General features: G+C 31.7%; 9 protein-coding genes across 9 annotated transcripts; 4 read left to right on the forward strand and 5 right to left on the reverse strand. All coding sequences in view use genetic code 12, as the record gives it.

The window, feature by feature from the left end:
- Positions 1 to 41: 41 nt before the first annotated feature.
- On the forward strand, positions 42 to 1,040 carry J8A68_003870 (uncharacterized protein; the record flags this gene model as incomplete). Its single annotated transcript, XM_049407770.1, has 1 exon — positions 42 to 1,040. The coding sequence occupies one exon, from the start codon at positions 42 to 44 to the stop codon at positions 1,038 to 1,040; it is 999 nt and encodes a 332-aa protein (XP_049262806.1).
- Positions 1,041 to 2,096: 1,056 nt separating this feature from the next.
- Positions 2,097 to 5,668, forward strand: J8A68_003871 (UBP6; the record flags this gene model as incomplete). Its single annotated transcript, XM_049407771.1, has 2 exons — positions 2,097 to 3,882; positions 4,227 to 5,668. The coding sequence occupies 2 exons, from the start codon at positions 2,097 to 2,099 to the stop codon at positions 5,666 to 5,668; spliced, it is 3,228 nt and encodes a 1,075-aa protein (XP_049262807.1).
- Positions 5,669 to 5,763: 95 nt separating this feature from the next.
- On the reverse strand, positions 5,764 to 6,304 carry J8A68_003872 (uncharacterized protein; the record flags this gene model as incomplete). The annotated part of the gene is made up of 2 exons (XM_049407772.1): positions 5,764 to 6,132; positions 6,203 to 6,304. 2 exons carry the CDS (start codon positions 6,302 to 6,304, stop codon positions 5,764 to 5,766), a joined length of 471 nt encoding a protein of 156 aa, XP_049262808.1.
- A 392-nt stretch (positions 6,305 to 6,696) lies between these two features.
- Positions 6,697 to 7,017, forward strand: J8A68_003873 (uncharacterized protein; the record flags this gene model as incomplete). The annotated part of the gene is made up of 1 exon (XM_049407773.1): positions 6,697 to 7,017. The coding sequence occupies one exon, from the start codon at positions 6,697 to 6,699 to the stop codon at positions 7,015 to 7,017; it is 321 nt and encodes a 106-aa protein (XP_049262809.1).
- A 529-nt stretch (positions 7,018 to 7,546) lies between these two features.
- J8A68_003874 (uncharacterized protein) lies at positions 7,547 to 8,908 on the forward strand (the record flags this gene model as incomplete). Its single annotated transcript, XM_049407774.1, has 1 exon — positions 7,547 to 8,908. One exon carries the CDS (start codon positions 7,547 to 7,549, stop codon positions 8,906 to 8,908), a length of 1,362 nt encoding a protein of 453 aa, XP_049262810.1.
- Positions 8,909 to 8,998: 90 nt separating this feature from the next.
- J8A68_003875 (N-acetylphosphatidylethanolamine-hydrolyzing phospholipase D) lies at positions 8,999 to 10,429 on the reverse strand (the record flags this gene model as incomplete). The annotated part of the gene is made up of 1 exon (XM_049407775.1): positions 8,999 to 10,429. One exon carries the CDS (start codon positions 10,427 to 10,429, stop codon positions 8,999 to 9,001), a length of 1,431 nt encoding a protein of 476 aa, XP_049262811.1.
- A 345-nt stretch (positions 10,430 to 10,774) lies between these two features.
- On the reverse strand, positions 10,775 to 13,030 carry GCN20 (putative AAA family ATPase; the record flags this gene model as incomplete). Its single annotated transcript, XM_049407776.1, has 1 exon — positions 10,775 to 13,030. The coding sequence occupies one exon, from the start codon at positions 13,028 to 13,030 to the stop codon at positions 10,775 to 10,777; it is 2,256 nt and encodes a 751-aa protein (XP_049262812.1).
- Positions 13,031 to 13,426: 396 nt separating this feature from the next.
- TTR1 (dithiol glutaredoxin) lies at positions 13,427 to 13,741 on the reverse strand (the record flags this gene model as incomplete). Its single annotated transcript, XM_049407777.1, has 1 exon — positions 13,427 to 13,741. One exon carries the CDS (start codon positions 13,739 to 13,741, stop codon positions 13,427 to 13,429), a length of 315 nt encoding a protein of 104 aa, XP_049262813.1.
- Positions 13,742 to 14,150: 409 nt separating this feature from the next.
- GLO1 (lactoylglutathione lyase) lies at positions 14,151 to 15,110 on the reverse strand (the record flags this gene model as incomplete). The annotated part of the gene is made up of 1 exon (XM_049407778.1): positions 14,151 to 15,110. The coding sequence occupies one exon, from the start codon at positions 15,108 to 15,110 to the stop codon at positions 14,151 to 14,153; it is 960 nt and encodes a 319-aa protein (XP_049262814.1).
- Between the last annotated feature and the right edge of the window lie 1,296 nt (positions 15,111 to 16,406).

Consider the following 16,406-nt stretch of genomic DNA (forward strand, 5'->3'; position numbering starts at 1 on the left):
TTCATTAACCCATCCATTACAAGACAATTAGTTAATTAACTATGAAATTATTTGATTTTAATCCTGAATCATTTTCAAAAGTGAAATTCAATATTGGTGGTATTTCCACCTATGTTTATAATTCTGAAAGTTTAGCTCCATATATTCAAACTTTCAATGATAAGAATCATCCTCATGTTGAAGAAATTCCGATTAATGTTCTTTATTTAATTCATCAACGAGGTGGGAATTATAAATTTACTGAAGCAATAGCGTATAATATATTAGATCAATATTTCACCAAGAACCCCGATGCAAAATCAATCGAATCAATTCCTTTGATTTGTGTTACTTTTGATATTAGAAATCATGGAGAGAGATTAATTGAAGAAATTAGAAATGAAGATTGGAAACATGGGAATAGCAATCATGCAATTGATATGGTGAGTGGAATTGAAGGGAATATTCGTGATTTAAAATTGATTATGGATTATTTACCAAGTTATTTAAATTTAGATATTTATTTACATCCAAAATTTAGAGAAGTTAGTCCAAATTGTGATATTAAATTTAATAATATCTTAAGTGGATATTCTCTTGGTGGTCATACTGTATTTAGATTTACAAATGAATATCCTGAATTAGTTAAGATTATTAATCCAGTTGTTGGATGTACTGATTTAACTAGTTTATTAATTAATCGATTAAGACAAACACCATTAGATTCAGATGATTATGATAAGAAATATTTTTATTTTTATTATGATGAATTAAACTTGTCAGATGAACAAAAACAATTGAATTATCCTGAAAGTTTTCATAAAATGATAAGTAAAATTGATATATCAATTTATGAAAATTTCCCCATGAATAAAATTAAAATGTTTGCTTGTTTTGGTAAAGATGATAAATTAGTTCCAATGAAAGTAAGTTCTGTTTGGTGTGATTTATATATAAATACAAATGATGATTCTGAAATATTTATTCAAGATGGTGTTGGTCATGATGTTACTCCTGAAATGATTGATAAATTTACTACTTGGTTAGTTAAGAATATTTAACCTGTTATCTACATATAAAAGTTTTGTAATTCAGAAGTTACAGTATATTGAGTGTTGTACATATAGTTTAAAATATATAAGTTATTATTGTGTAATTTCATTGAATGCCGTTGACGAAATGGGAATCGGCTAGGATGTGTAGACTAGGTTGCTATCTACCAATAGTATTACCGAGAGCTTGTGTAGAGTGCCATGCGCTGTGGTAAAAGAATCAATCTGGTCTCGATATACTTAGAAAGATGTCGTTTCTAAGCTTGTTTTCAACTTGCAGCCTTGCAACCGGGGTCTACCTGACTACATCTTTACTATTCTTTTCAAAACGACAAACTCTTAGAAGAAAGGTAAGCAACTCAGAATATCTTCTTTGTCTTTAGAGTAATACAAATTAGTTATCAGTTTGTTGTAACCAATTATGATTACTTTATAGATTTATTAAAGTAGTAATTTGCAACCATTTAAATAGAGTTGTCATTTTTTTCTGTTTCTAATATTCCAAAGTAAAGGGTAGAGATAGAGGGTTGTTAATTAATTGACCAGGAAGTATTGTCAGTACGACCTATCATATCCAGGTAAAAGATAGTGATAGGATAGTAACATAGGTGTAGATGAGCAACCAGCTACTTTCTATATAGATTATTGTATATACATATACTTTAATATGGTAAAGAAAAAGATACTAAGAAAAGAGAAGAAGAAGAAGAAGGATGTAAAGAATGAGAGAAGAAATTGAAATTGACTATTTTTTTTTTTCCTGTTTTACAGGTAGAAGAGAAGAACAACACAACTTACAAACTAACAACCAATTTATTACTTCCCCTAAACAATTACACACTTTTTATAAATACAACAAATATTACAGTTTTTATTACTAAATCTATAAACAATTAAAAATACAGTTTACTTTCTTAATCAATTTACAATTTATTTATCTATAATTAATTGTCATATTCAGATTCATATATTTAAAATTAGTTTTGTTTCTTTACTTCCCCCCCATCTCAAAAAAAGATACACTATATCCACGTAGTTTAACAAACTAACAACAACAAATCAAAAATGATGAAGATTCAATCAACTGCTCCTATAACACAACATCTATCAAGACAATATACTAACAGTTTAAATACTGATGGAGCTTCTGTATTAAGTAGTATTAAGAATTCGGATGAATCAGTTAATTTTATCACTTTTAATCAAGATTGTTCATGTGTTGCTTTAGGATTAAATAATGGGTATAAAATATTCAATTGTCAACCTAATTTCGGAAGATGTTATCAATTTAAAAAGGATGAAAGTATAGGTATAGTGGAAATGTTATATTGTACTTCATTAGTTGCCATAGTTGGATTAGGTGAAGAAATTGGATCATCCCCTCGAAAATTAAGAATTATCAATACAAAGAAACAATCAACAATATGTGATTTAATATTTCCTTCAAGTATTTTACGAGTTAAATTAACTAAAACTAAATTAATTGTGGTATTAGAAGATCAAATATATATATATGATATTTCAACTATGAAATTATTACATACAATTGAAACAAGTCCAAATACATTTGGATTATGTGCAATATCATATGATCCAGATAAACAAGGAAATAATTATTTAGCATACCCTTCCCCACCAAAAACAATAACTCATGATTCTTTATTAGCTAATGGAATAAATACCAATGGTGGAACCAAATCAATTCAAAATAATATTCATTCAGTTAGTAATGCACCAAATAGAATTGGAGATGTAATAATATTTAACCTTTCGACATTAGAACCAATCTCGGTCATTGAAGCTCATAAATCAACTATAGCTGCCATGGAATTTTCTCAAGATGGTACATTATTTGCTACTGCTTCAGATAAGGGAACTATTGTTCGAGTATTTTCCGTGAAAACAGGTGTAAAATTATATCAATTCAGGCGAGGTACATATCCAACCAAAATATATTCACTTCGATTTAGTTCAGATAATCAATATGTCATAGCTACAAGTTCAAGTTTAACGGTTCATATATTTAGATTAGGTGAAGAAGAAGCTTTAGCTAATAAACAAAAATCCAAAAGATTAAATAATGATAAACGGAAATATGAACCAATTGCAGAAGAAATTGAAGAAGAAGGTCAAAATATTAAAAAAGTTTCATTACCTTCAGGTCCATCTTCTCCAACTTCTCCAAAACCAAGATCTATAAATAATAATAATAACAACAGGAAAAGTTCTGTACTGGAAGAAGATTTTGAGGAAATAAGAGATGATGGTGATGATTCAGATGCAATGGATGATGATGACGATGAAGGGGAAGAACAAGACGAAGAAGGTGTCGACGACGACGTCGACTCATTAGATGTAATCTCATCTACTAAACATAGAAAACTTTCACAAGGATCAACAAATTCATATGCAAGTATAAATTCCGAAGATGTTGCCGGTGGAAATAAAGACCTTTCTTCCTCCTCATCCCCTAAAACCGAACCATTAATTGATCAAACCAGATTATCAATGGCTAGATTAATTAGAAGATCTTCACAAACATTAGGTCGCAAAGCGGCACAAAAAATGGGAGATTTTTTACCATCTCGATTTTCATCAATTTTAGAACCAACTAGACATTTTGCATCATTGAAAATTAATGCAATTAGTAAAGATGCAAAATCAATTGCAGTTATGACTAATGTTTTACAACATGATTTTATCCCACAATCTTATAATATTAAAGATAATGATTCTATTAATAGTGGGAATAATCGAGAATTGGTAGAAGTTAATTTATTACATATTTATGTGGTGACTTCGGAAGGTGTATTTTATATTTATGGATTAGATCCGGAACGGGGTGGGGATTGTATTCTTTTGAATCAATACTCACTTTTAGATGAATCTTAGGGTAGTTTGTAATAGTAATTAGTTAGTAGTGTTTATAATAGGTATTATATAGGGTTCTTTTGAAAATTGATTTTTTGATGCATTTTACACGAACTTATATCTCTTTCCTCCAACTTTCTGTCAACGAGTTTATAGGTGCGAACAAGATTTGTAATTTTTCAACAGTTGTCAAATTTTTTGCCACTAATCATCAAATAAGGTAAACATTGACTGAAGGGTTAAAGATGTCTACATTCATTGGTATGTATAAATGATATTGGTATTATTGCTTTGAACCGTTGACTAACATGAGCTTTTTTTTAGTTTCCATCAAAAATGCAGGAAAGGTTTATGAAATTGAACTTTCTCAAGATGATAATGGTAAAATTTTAAAAGAAAAGATTCAACAATTGACATTAATTCCCCCAGAAAGACAAAAGATCTTAGTTAAAGGTGGGAAATTACCTGATGATGTAATTGTATCCACTTTAGGATTAAACCCCAAGGTTCCAATTATGGTATTGGGAACTCCTGATAAGAACTTACCATCAAAACCAATTGAAAAACAAGTTTTCCTTGAAGATTTAAATAAAAATCAATTGATTAAAGTTAGTAATGATCCTTCTGGATTAGTTAACTTGGGAAATACTTGTTATTTAAATTCTACTTTACAAGCATTATTTCAAGTTGAAGATGTTAATAAAAGATTAAATGATTATCAATTAACAAGATCAGCACTTTCACTGTCACCAAATGATGCATTGGTTGTTTCCATGAGAAGTCTTTTCCAACAAATGGCTAAAAAACATGAAACTATTACCCCAACATTATTTCTTACCCTTTTTAGAAATCTTTATCCTCAATTCGCGGAACAATCTCATGGATTTTATAAACAACAAGATGCAGAAGAAGCATTTTCACAAATCTTAACTTCTTTAAGACAATCTTTGAAAATTGATGATTTATTTAGGATTACTTATAATACTGAAACTAAATGTATTGCAATTCCTGAAGATGTTGTAATTGGAACTGAAGAATCGTTTAAATTGAATTGTCATATTGATATTAAGACAAATTTCTTAAGAGATGGAATATTGGCCGGTTTAAAAGAAACTATTGAAAAACATAATGAGAATTTAGGTGCTAATACTGATTATGAAATCACTAAAACAATTACAAGATTACCAAAATATTTAACCGTACATTTTATGAGATTCTTTTGGAGAAGAGATATAAATAAGAAATCTAAAATTTTAAGAAAAGTTCAATTCCCATTTGAATTAGATTTAGCAGAAATGTTAGACCCTTCAATAAAACAAGATAAAGTAATTATTAGAGATAAAATTAGAAAAGTTGAAAAAGATAATTTGGATTTAGTTAGAGATTTCAAAAAGGCTAAAAAAGATACAACTTTAAACCCATTAGAACAACAAGAAGAAGATGAAATGAAGATTATATCAATTAAAAGTAAATTTAAAGATGATTTAGTTTCAGTATTACCTGATAATATTGATCTTGATAAAACTACCGAAAATCCTTCTTCAGTATATGTCTTAAATGCAGTCATTACTCATATGGGTGCAAGTGCCGATGGTGGTCATTATAAGGCATATGTCAAAGATCCGGCGGATATTGATGGGGAGAAATGGTGGTTGTTTAATGATGATAAAGTAAGTTCTGTTAGTAAGGAAAAAATAGAAACATTATCTGGAGGTGGTGAATCTGATTCGGCTTTACTTTTAATCTACAAAGGATTAGGTTTGTAGGTTGGTATATCTATATATAAATACGATAATAATAGTAGTGTAATTTATTACTAAAAATGGGTTATATACGAACTAAAGGGTGGGTTGGTTGTGGATTACAATTCTTTAACTAATTTTCTAAAAGTTTCAACTTCATCCCAACAATTCAAACTCTTTCCTTGATTTTCATTTAAGCATTTAATAACTTCTTCTCTTGAAGCTTTGACCGAATCTGATACTTCAATTTTAGCTAATTTAATATTTTCTTGTAATAATTCAGTCAATTTGGTGATTTTTTCATTTAATGAAGGTACTGAAGCTAATTTGTCTGCTTCTACTGTGTTGCTGTTGTCATTGTCCTTTATTAATGCATTGCTGGTAGTATTTCTAAACTTTTCAATTGTTTCTGCTTCTAATTTGGTTAATTCAGCTGCCACTCTTTCTTGAATATATTTTTCAGTATGTTGAGCACGTGAAAAATCGGACTATAACAAGCAATTGTTAGTAAAAATACTGATGAATCTGAACAAACGGCTATATGAGATGTTAACATACCTCTTGTGATGATTCTAATTGTGATAAGAATGAAGCACTGAAATCAACTGGAATATTTGGAGTAAATACTTTAGTTTCTGGTTTTGAAGTGTTTGATCCCATTGTTATGCTATATGTATATGTATATGTAGGTGGAAGGTAAGTTTAACTGCTTGATATGTTCTATATTACACAAATGAATAAATAATAATACTGGATAGATATAATCCCCTTGGTTATCTAGTCAGTAGTTTATCAAGGGTAATCCTAGTAGCGTGAGAGTTATAAGATTTCTGGGAGATCCAATTTTTTTTTTCTTCTGGTCGAGGAGGTCGTGTACATTTAACCAATTCTGTTTTATTGGTGAGATTTTTCTGGTGTTGGCGCTTCCAGTTTCGGTTTCGAGAGCTGAGGAGGAGATTCAAAAAAAATTCAAATTGTCATCACCGAATAATAACCCCATCCGTATTTAGGGATAGAAACAACACTACTTTATCAGTCTATATCAAATCATCATGCCTCCAGTACAACAATATCAATACGGCCACCAACCATCCAACTTCGACAAATTCAAAATGGGTCTTCTTATGGGATCTACAGTCGGAGTTTGTGTTGGGGTATTATTTGGTGGATTTTCAATTATACAAAATGGTCCTGGTCCAAATGGGGTTATGAGAACTTTGGGTCAATATATAATGGGTTCAGTTGGTACTTTTGGGTTATTTATGTCGATTGGATCTGTTATTAGATCTGATTCGGGTTATCAAGCTATGCAAACTTCTATGATGGCATCTCAAAGAGCAAAATTAAGAGCTATTTACAGAGATCAACAATAAGAAAAAGAGAATATAAGATGAAAACAAGACGATTATTTAATGAATTTTATGTGTGTGTGTTTCTTTTTTTGTATATTTTATTAATTGTGCTGGTTCCCCTGGACCCTGGAAAATGGGATTTTAGGTCTGAGGAATCAGGCTCTTTGAAGTTTGTGTATAATTGTGTGTGATCTTCATATTCTGTAAATAGATGTTATACGTTTGATGAATCCTATTTCCATTGTATATAGGTATTCGGAAACCAATCTGGTGAAAGCCATGTAGTGATACCTTCATCCTCTTTAGTGACATACCTTTTACTTGTATTATTTAAGTCCAATTCTTATTTCTTCAAGGAAGCTAGGCAATAATGATATGACTGTTGATATCCTCGAATGAGGTATAACTACCTATAGAATTCTGGCTGTTATGAAAGAAAGTTGGTTTTGATAGCTCTCTCTCTGGCCCATCGCCCAATTGGGAATTTGACCACTTTTTTTCTTTTTGGCGATCTATTCAACAATGTAAACAACAAAGCTATTTACCCCCAATGACTTCCACCAGTTCCCCCAGTAGCAGCAATGCTCTGGCTAACGATGTAAAAAAAGCAGCAATGAACAAACTAACAGAACGGATTGCTGCTGTTGATCCTGAGGACAAAGAAAACGCGGAAAATGTTATGAAACACTGTAAATCAATCCTTCCAAACTATGTTCGAGATTATTTAGAAAATGATGCCAAAACAATCATTAGCCAGCTTTTAGAGGATCCTACTAATGTCCAAATCCCAGTTGATGAAGATTTTCATCCTTTGATTAAATCATTTCTTAATCTCCCGAAAATAAAGCATGAGTTTGCAACTTCACATCCATACTTTTTGACGTTGGTTAAATATCCAGAAATTGACTCCGGATTTCGTAGTAGAGTGTTTGATCCAGAATATCTCGAGAAAAACTTTGATGAAACACAACATAGGAAGCATTATGGCTTGATTGAACAATACAGATCAGAAATTGAGCAGGAGAGCGAGAGAGAGAGCGAACCGCAAGAAACAGGAAATGGAATTTTTGTAATTATGGACTTCAATAAGAAAGTTGCTAATAATACAATAGCATTTGAAAAACCTCCTCCATTATCCGTACAATTACATTCTGAAGATATTGACGCTTCATCCCGACTACTCCTGTTTTTCTATGGGGATATCTTACTGGAAAATCTTTTCCAAAAATCTTGGACAAAAGAAATGACATATGATCAAGTTGTAAATTTCATGCAAATATCAATGAAATATTTCAATTGGCATCAGAGAATTCGAGGAGTTGGGGTTTCAAAGTATTATATTTGTATAAAAAGTATCCCTTCCGCGACAAATGGCAAATATACTAATTGTGCGGCGAAACTTCTCATGAAATACAAAAGTGAAGATTGCGTGAAAGTAACCTATACTTGGGGACATTCACATTCATATTTTTATTCTGGGAGATCGAAATTATGGGCCACTATTGAGAAGTCCTTGATGGAGCGATATGATTGTCAAATTGATGAAATGGATTGGATAGATCCGTATGAAGAAGAAATTCCACAAGACGTAATACCGCAAACTTCAGGAATCATAGGTGAGTTACGTGAAGCTTTGCAGACTCTAAATCGATACAAGGAGAGGACTGAAATAAGTGCGAAGTTAAAAATCGACGAATTACAAGCAGTGATCAAAAGTACACAAGAGGAAATCAAAAGGATAGAATCAGATCTAGTTTCAGTACTGGAATCATTGAGAATTGAAGTTCCCGCAGAGATAACGGATAGTTACTTGCAAGCTGTACAAGTAACCTCAGAAAAATATAAGGATGCCGCCCTAGATTTCGAAAGAAGGTATCAAAGAAAGCGGAAGGCCAGTGGCCAGCTTCGATAGCATAATTTCGATGTGCACTAATGTATCTACAATTGTTTTAGATTGAATATGTAGCTATTCTGATGCATTTATTTATTCTATTTTATTTTCTTAGACGTGAATTTCTATTTCTGTCTTGTTTTGAAGGTCATATAGATATGTCAACCCAAACTCAGGCACCCTAAAATATGCTGATTTCCCCAACTTTTCCGATAATTCAGTCAATGTCTCCCTTGGTTCTAAGATAGGTTCACTACTTAATTTAAATGTCCCCCAATGAATCCCCTTCATAAACGTAGCTGATAAATGTGAACAAATCTTGAGTGATTCTTCCGGGGAGATATGTCTTGGTTTTTGATGCCATGAAGGACAATATTGTCCAATAGGTAATAATGCGAGCGTTACAGGTCCTATTTTGCTACCAATTACATCAAAAAGTTCCTTCAGATATCCGGTATCTCCGGCATGATATACTATTGACTCTCCATTCCGTTTTATAACGTATGAACACCATAATGATTTGTTCGAATCAAATACATATCTTCCTGACCAATGCATTGAAGGTACACATTCTATTTCATATTTTCCGGGGAAATTTTCATGATTTGATATATATTTTGTGATATCTAGTGTATCCCACCAATCCATTTCAATTACTCGATAGATCCCCTTTCTGTTTAATTTCTTCTTTAATCCCAATGGTACAATCCAAGTAGTTTCATTTCTAATCTTTTTAGCTAAGTCATATTCTAAATGATCTGGATGGTCATGTGATACTAATACAAAATTAAGATTGTCATTTGATGCATATTCAATATCTTCAAATGTCATTGCTGATTTTGTTAATCTTTTAGGTCCAATTTTTGGGGTGATTAAATGGTCACTTACAATTGGATCCGTTAAGAAATTAATACCACCAATTTGGAAAAATGTACATGATTGTCCTAACCATGAGAATAATAATTGTTGATTTAATGAAGGTAAAGTTGGTTTAGCTAATAACCAAGATTTACTAGCTTCTGTAAACAACGGTTTAAAATCATTCTTTTCACAACATTCTTGAAAGATTTTAGAATTGTTTCTAAATCGTTCTAAATCAGGTTTAAATACTTTTAAAAGATCTTCAACCTCAACAGCACCATCATGAGGATGTGGTAACTTTTGATGAATTTCAATTCTACTACCATAAATACTTTCAACAAGTTCCATGATCCTTACAAATATGAATTCAAATGCAGTTTGAGGTCGATATTCTTCAAATGGATTAACAAACATTCCTGACACCAGTTCTGATTTGAATTTACTAATATCTAAATCTTTGAGATCTTTATTATTGGCTCTAAATTTCTCATATTCACGATGACGACTTCGAATTAGATACTGAGTTCTAAGATGCATATAAAGTTCAAATGAAGTATATGTCGCCAAGAGACCCATTCCAATCTTGAACTTTAGGGATAATGGTGTCAAGCTACTCATGGTTCGTATAGATGTATAAGTTGCTTTAGCTACAGGAAGATAAGGGGAAGATTGAGATTGCATTGTTTAATTAATTGTTGTGAATTCGACTCTTTTTTCCCTGGGAGAAAGTGGAAGTTGTGATCAATTTTATATGACAGAATTTTACGTGGGGTAAACAAGATCAGAATTACATGATACCCGTTGAGGGGTGACTCGGCTCCAAAGCGAGTTGTAATCATATGTCAAAAGATGAGTTTTGGTTTGCACACTGCCAAGATAGAATAAAGAACACCGGTTTTTGACTCCTGAAGCACCTGGCAACCCATCTCACCTGGTAGCACTACTAAAGAAGTTAGGCTCTACAAGTTCGCTTTTAACGAACGAATAGATCTCTGTTAATTCCTCTATAAACTCAAACTAAGAAAACTAATGCTTTCTAACAACACCGGCAATATCTGCACTTTCCAAGATATGTTTCTTATAATCATAAATATTCCCTGGGAATTTCTTAACTGTATTATCTTCACTAATCCAAATTTCATTACATACTTTATCAATAATAGCAACATCATGAGAAACCATCAATACCCCACCCTTGAAATTATTCAATGCATCTGCAAGAGCATCTAACCCTTGAGTATCCAAATGATTCGAAGGTTCATCAAGAATCAATACATGTGGAGTATTAAGACACAATGCGGCAAATGCAACTCTCGATTTTTGACCCCCGGATAATAATTGCATTTTTTGTAAACCAAGAGAACCAGTTATTCCAAATGAACCTAAATGACGTCTATATTCTTCATCTGTCTTACCTGGGAATGCAGTAGACATCCAAGATACGGCAGAAAGTGTAAGATCCATGGCATCAACATGATGTTGGGCAAAATAACCAATTCTTACTCTACCATTTCTGGAAATAAACCCACTTGTTGGTTTTAATTGTTCCATTAAAAGTTTTAATAATGTGGTTTTACCAGTACCATTACCACCTACGAATGCAATTCTTGAATCCATTTGAATATCTAAATTAACATTACGAATTAATATTTTATCAGGTGTGTAACCAAATGTAACATCTTGAGTTTGTAATATTGGTGGAGATAACTTATCAGGTTCTGGCCATCTAAATGTAACAATTTTATCATCTTCAGGTGGTTCCAATACTGGTAATTTCTCCAATTTCTTAATACGTGATTGTGCTTCTTGTGCTTTTGCAGCATTATATCTATATTTATCAATAAATTCTTGTAAATGTTTTCTAACCGCCATTTGATTTTCATATTCACGACGTTGATTTTTGATTCTTTCTTCTCTGGTAGCGTAGAAGGAATCAAAGTTAGAACCACGATAATAATCCAAACGTTCAGAATGTTGGTGAATGATATCGGTTGCAACTTCATTTAAGAATGCACGATCATGGGAAACAACCAAAACGGTAGATTTATAGGTTTGTAAATATCTTGCCAAGAATGTAATGGAGGGAACATCCAACATATTGGAAGGTTCATCCAATAATAATAAATCAGGTTGACAGAATAAAGCTCTAGCAAGTGATAATCTCATTCTCCAACCCCCAGAGAATTGTTTTGTTGGTAAGTATTGAGTTTCTCTAGTAAAACCCAATCCATATAAAATACCAGCAGCTCTACTTTCTGCTTTATCAGATTCCATTTCATTTAATTTATCATTAACTTCTTGTAAATGAGCATCTAAATCTTCTCTTTCATTATCTAATTTTTTAACTTCATTTGATTCTTCATCAAATTCTTCTCTTAATTTTTCAAGTTCGGCAATTCTTTCATTTATCTTGGATTCTTCTTGAAGTAAACTCTTTCTCCAAACATCTGCATCCAAAACACTTTGTAATGCTGGGGTATCATCCCCACGAATTTCTTGTTCAACATGTAAAATCGTAATATGTTTAGGTACCAGTAATTCTCTTCTTGATAATGCTCTTAAAAGGGTGGATTTACCAATACCATTTTGACCGACTAAACCATATCTTCTACCATATGCTAAAGTTAATGAAGCATCACTTAAGATTCTTTGACCATCACCAACATAAAGATCGAAATTATCAATTTTGATATCTTTTGATTTCCCAGCACTGGAACCAAAGTCAAGGGGATTGATTTCAAGGAAGAATGAATCATAATCATCATCTTTCTTTTCATTTAATAATTTAGATGCTTCATATTGAACAAATTGATTATTTCTCTTTGCAACTTTTTTAGCAATTTTACGTTCTTGTTTCTCCAATTTCTTTTTATCAACTCTACTTTCCATTTTTCTACCCGTATGTTCAATATCATTACTTGCAGAAAGTAATGCTAATGAAGAATGGATATCTCTTTTAGAACTATTTTGTAAAATATTAATATCCAATAATCTTTTGGAAGTATCTCCAGTAATGGCCAATTTTTCCATATTATTAGTTAATTTGGTATTCAATTGTTCTGAAACTGTTTTAGTTAAGTTTGATACTTTTTCATTAGATCCACCAGCATTAATTAATAATTGTTTAATGAAATCCATTTCTTTATCAATACTGATTTGTTGAGCCAAAACGATATCTTCTGTTGAATTCGAAACATGTTGGATATAACCAACTGCGTAGTCTGCGACCACTGGATCTATCGATGGAACAGCTTGTCTGACTTGTAAACCTACGTTAGACATAATTAATCCTTGATTGTAAAGTAATCTTTAAGGTTACTAGAATTTAGCAACGCAATCGAAAATTTTCAGATGGACTGAACAATTTAGTGAGAAAAAAATTTTGTATGGTGAAGGATTTATTTGCGAGTGAACTATGAATCTACCGGCAACTCCTCTACAAGGATACAATTATTGTAAGTTGTAAGTAATAATGAATTCGTTTTACTGTTCTATATTGAAGATCAATGAGGGAAATGAGACTATGAAGAACGTAAGATCAGTCAAAAACTCAAAGCCCGGGGCCAACCCTGTCTCAAAGTGAGACTTAAACAGTTAAAAGAAATAAGCTATTGTTACAAGGCTATAATTATGTTTATATTATAAAGGCAAATCTGATTTGTAAAACTAAGAACTAATCTATAAAACAGCTTTAATCTTTTCATCTAATTTCTTGGCTGATTTCAAAGCTTGAACATCTGAATTACCACCAATATGTTGACCACCAATAAAGACATTAGGGACGGTTCTTTGACCAGTTAATTCTAATAAAGCTTCTTGAATTTCAGCTCCATCTTCTTCTTCATCTAATTCTAAAATATAAGCATCTTTTGTAATAGCATTAATTGTTGCTTTAGTGGCGGAACAATAAGGACAATAAGTTTTGGAAGCAATGAAGATTGGTTTAGTTTTGATTAATTGTTTAACCTTTTCAGTAGTTTGAGCAGATACCATTCTTGATGTACTTATATAACGTTTAATTAATAATCTTGAGAACATAAAAAAAGGTTAAAAACTTTCGATGTTTAAAAAATTGGGGAAATGAGGAAATTTATATAAAAAGATTATTAATTGTTTAAATTGTTAATAATAATGGATCCCGAAAAAAATGATGGAATTACATTGCGCTTATAAAGCATTTACTAAATCAGAGAAGACCCGAAAGCTTAAAAAAAATATTCATTTCTCGCACGGGTTTCTTTTTCGATTCATCGTTCTACACACTCCGTTTGCTCCACACCACCGCCACCACAACTGGTACCACATCCACCCGCACGGATGCCAAAAAAAATTGACTCAGACAACAAACTTATTTGATTAATAAACAAACGTATACATAGTATGAATACATAGTATATGGGTTCTAAAGCTTTGGGATTAAATCATGTCCTAAGATTTCAGTTGAATATCCATCCGGATCTCTAATAAAAGCAATTTTCTTAATTTTACCTTGATCCCATCTTAATGACCAATCAATCTTATCACCAAATTCTTGATCAACTTCTTCACAAAATTTAGCAGGATCTTTACAACTAACACAAATATGACCAAATCCTTGTTTAGCCCCATTTTCAGTACTATTACCATTATGATATCCTTCAAAAGTTGGATCTGATTCAGTACCCCAATTATGAGTTAATTCTAAAAGTGATTGTCTATTTTGAAATGATTCTAAACTATCTTCAACAAAGGATGGATCATGTTCATAACCTAAAAAGTAAAGAGTGAATTTTGGTCCTTCGAATTTCTTTGTATGTAATAATTTTAAACCTAAAACGTTTCTATAGAATTCAAGGGATTTAACAGGATCTTTAACTCTAATCATTGAATGATTGAATTTATAACTGGTTGAATTGGTTTGGGATTCAACTTTACCTTCACCGTTTTCAACCAATTCAATCCAATATCCATCAGGATCTAAAGCAAAAGCAATATTCTTTTGTCTACCATCAGTTAACTTCTTCTTAAATTTAACTCCACTATCAATAAAATGTTGTTCAGCAACTTGAATATTATCAACTGAAAGACAAATATGTCCAAATCCTCTAAAGGTTTCTTCATTCCCATTATTAAGAGTATATGTATCATCATTTTCAACTCCATGATTATGACATAATTCTAAAACACCTTCTCTTGCTGACCAATTCAAATCCTTATTGGTTGAATTTTCAAAATTTAACATATATAATGTAAAATCATTAAATTTAAAAGTATCAATTAATTTAAATCCAAGAATATTGGTATAAAATGGAATTGATACTTTTGGGTCTTTAATACGAAGACAAGTATGATTCATAAGAAATGAATTATCAATTGATGGCATTTTGAATCTGATAGTTGTTGTTGCGAATGTTCTAGTAATCCAATTGATTGAATACTTCTGATGTTTAATTGACGAAAGGAGTGAACGTTTTAAGGGGGAGATTATTGGAACTGAAAAAATTTTGAATGTGTAATTGTGGGAGTATATACTATTTCAAAATGTGTATTTCTTGACTGAAGTGTGTGAATATAAGTTATAATGACAAGATATCCTTCAGTTGATCAAAAGAAGAGGAAGAAGAAGAAGATCAAAGAAAGAGAATTAAAAGTTGGTGGGGAAATTTCATTCAATTTAAATAGTAGCCTGGAAATAGCAACCGACAAAAATAATTTGAACACTTGGCATGAACAACAATTCTTTCATTTCCGATTAACAATCAGTAATTTGTTCGAACAACATTGGCAAGATTACTTACTGGAAGGATGAAGATCAGTTGGTTATTATATCTGTCCCGTAGGATATCCCAGTAATGTATAATTATTAAGTAAATGACATACATACAGGGTCCGGAATAATCTTTCGGAAAAATGATTATCCGAAATCTAGTTTTGCAGCAAGATTTAATATGAATGTAATTAACTACTGCAATTGATTTTCCGTGAGTTATCATTGGGGTAATTACACACTGGACTGGCGGCTGAGAGGGGAATGATGGGAAGTGGTTTTCTCCTTTGAAATCAACCACTTTACTTGACTACTGCAACGGGTATGCTTATTAAGTGTCTGTTCCATTTACTTGATTATGGCAACGAGTCTGCTTCTTAAGTGCCTGTTGCAATAGTCTACGTTTGTTGAGTTTATCATACAGTGTGTATTTGCCTAGAAAACATGCCTTCTGCAAATTCTACAATTTATAGCTCTGACAAGAACCACCACTTTACGAACTATTCATTACAATATAGAGTTCATACATTATTCATTTGATATTTCATTGTTAATTTCCCAGCAAGTACTTTCTACCAATGAACGTCTTTCACCCATTACGAGACCTTTAGCCAGAAAAATACACTAAATTAGTCATAGAATTGTTCATCTGGTAATAAAGGGATGAGGGGGGTTAGCCAGTCCCTTGTTACACTAACTTCATTTGCAATCTAAATTAATTCTACACATTTATGAATTGAACATCCGAAAGTTCCACAAAATCATTAGTTCATATAAAAAAGTGCCGAGGAATGAGCCTAATTTATAATTTTTTTTTTTGACAGAAAGAGAAAAAAATTGCAATTTTTCAACTTTTGATCGTATAGAATTAATTAATTTACTCACACTTTCTCAAACGAGCTGGCACGGCAC

This window comes from Hemisphaericaspora subhashii, assembly GCF_019202705.1.
Source record: "Hemisphaericaspora subhashii strain CBS 10753 chromosome Unknown scaffold58, whole genome shotgun sequence".
NCBI classification, from domain to species: domain Eukaryota; kingdom Fungi; phylum Ascomycota; class Pichiomycetes; order Serinales; family Debaryomycetaceae; genus Hemisphaericaspora; species Hemisphaericaspora subhashii.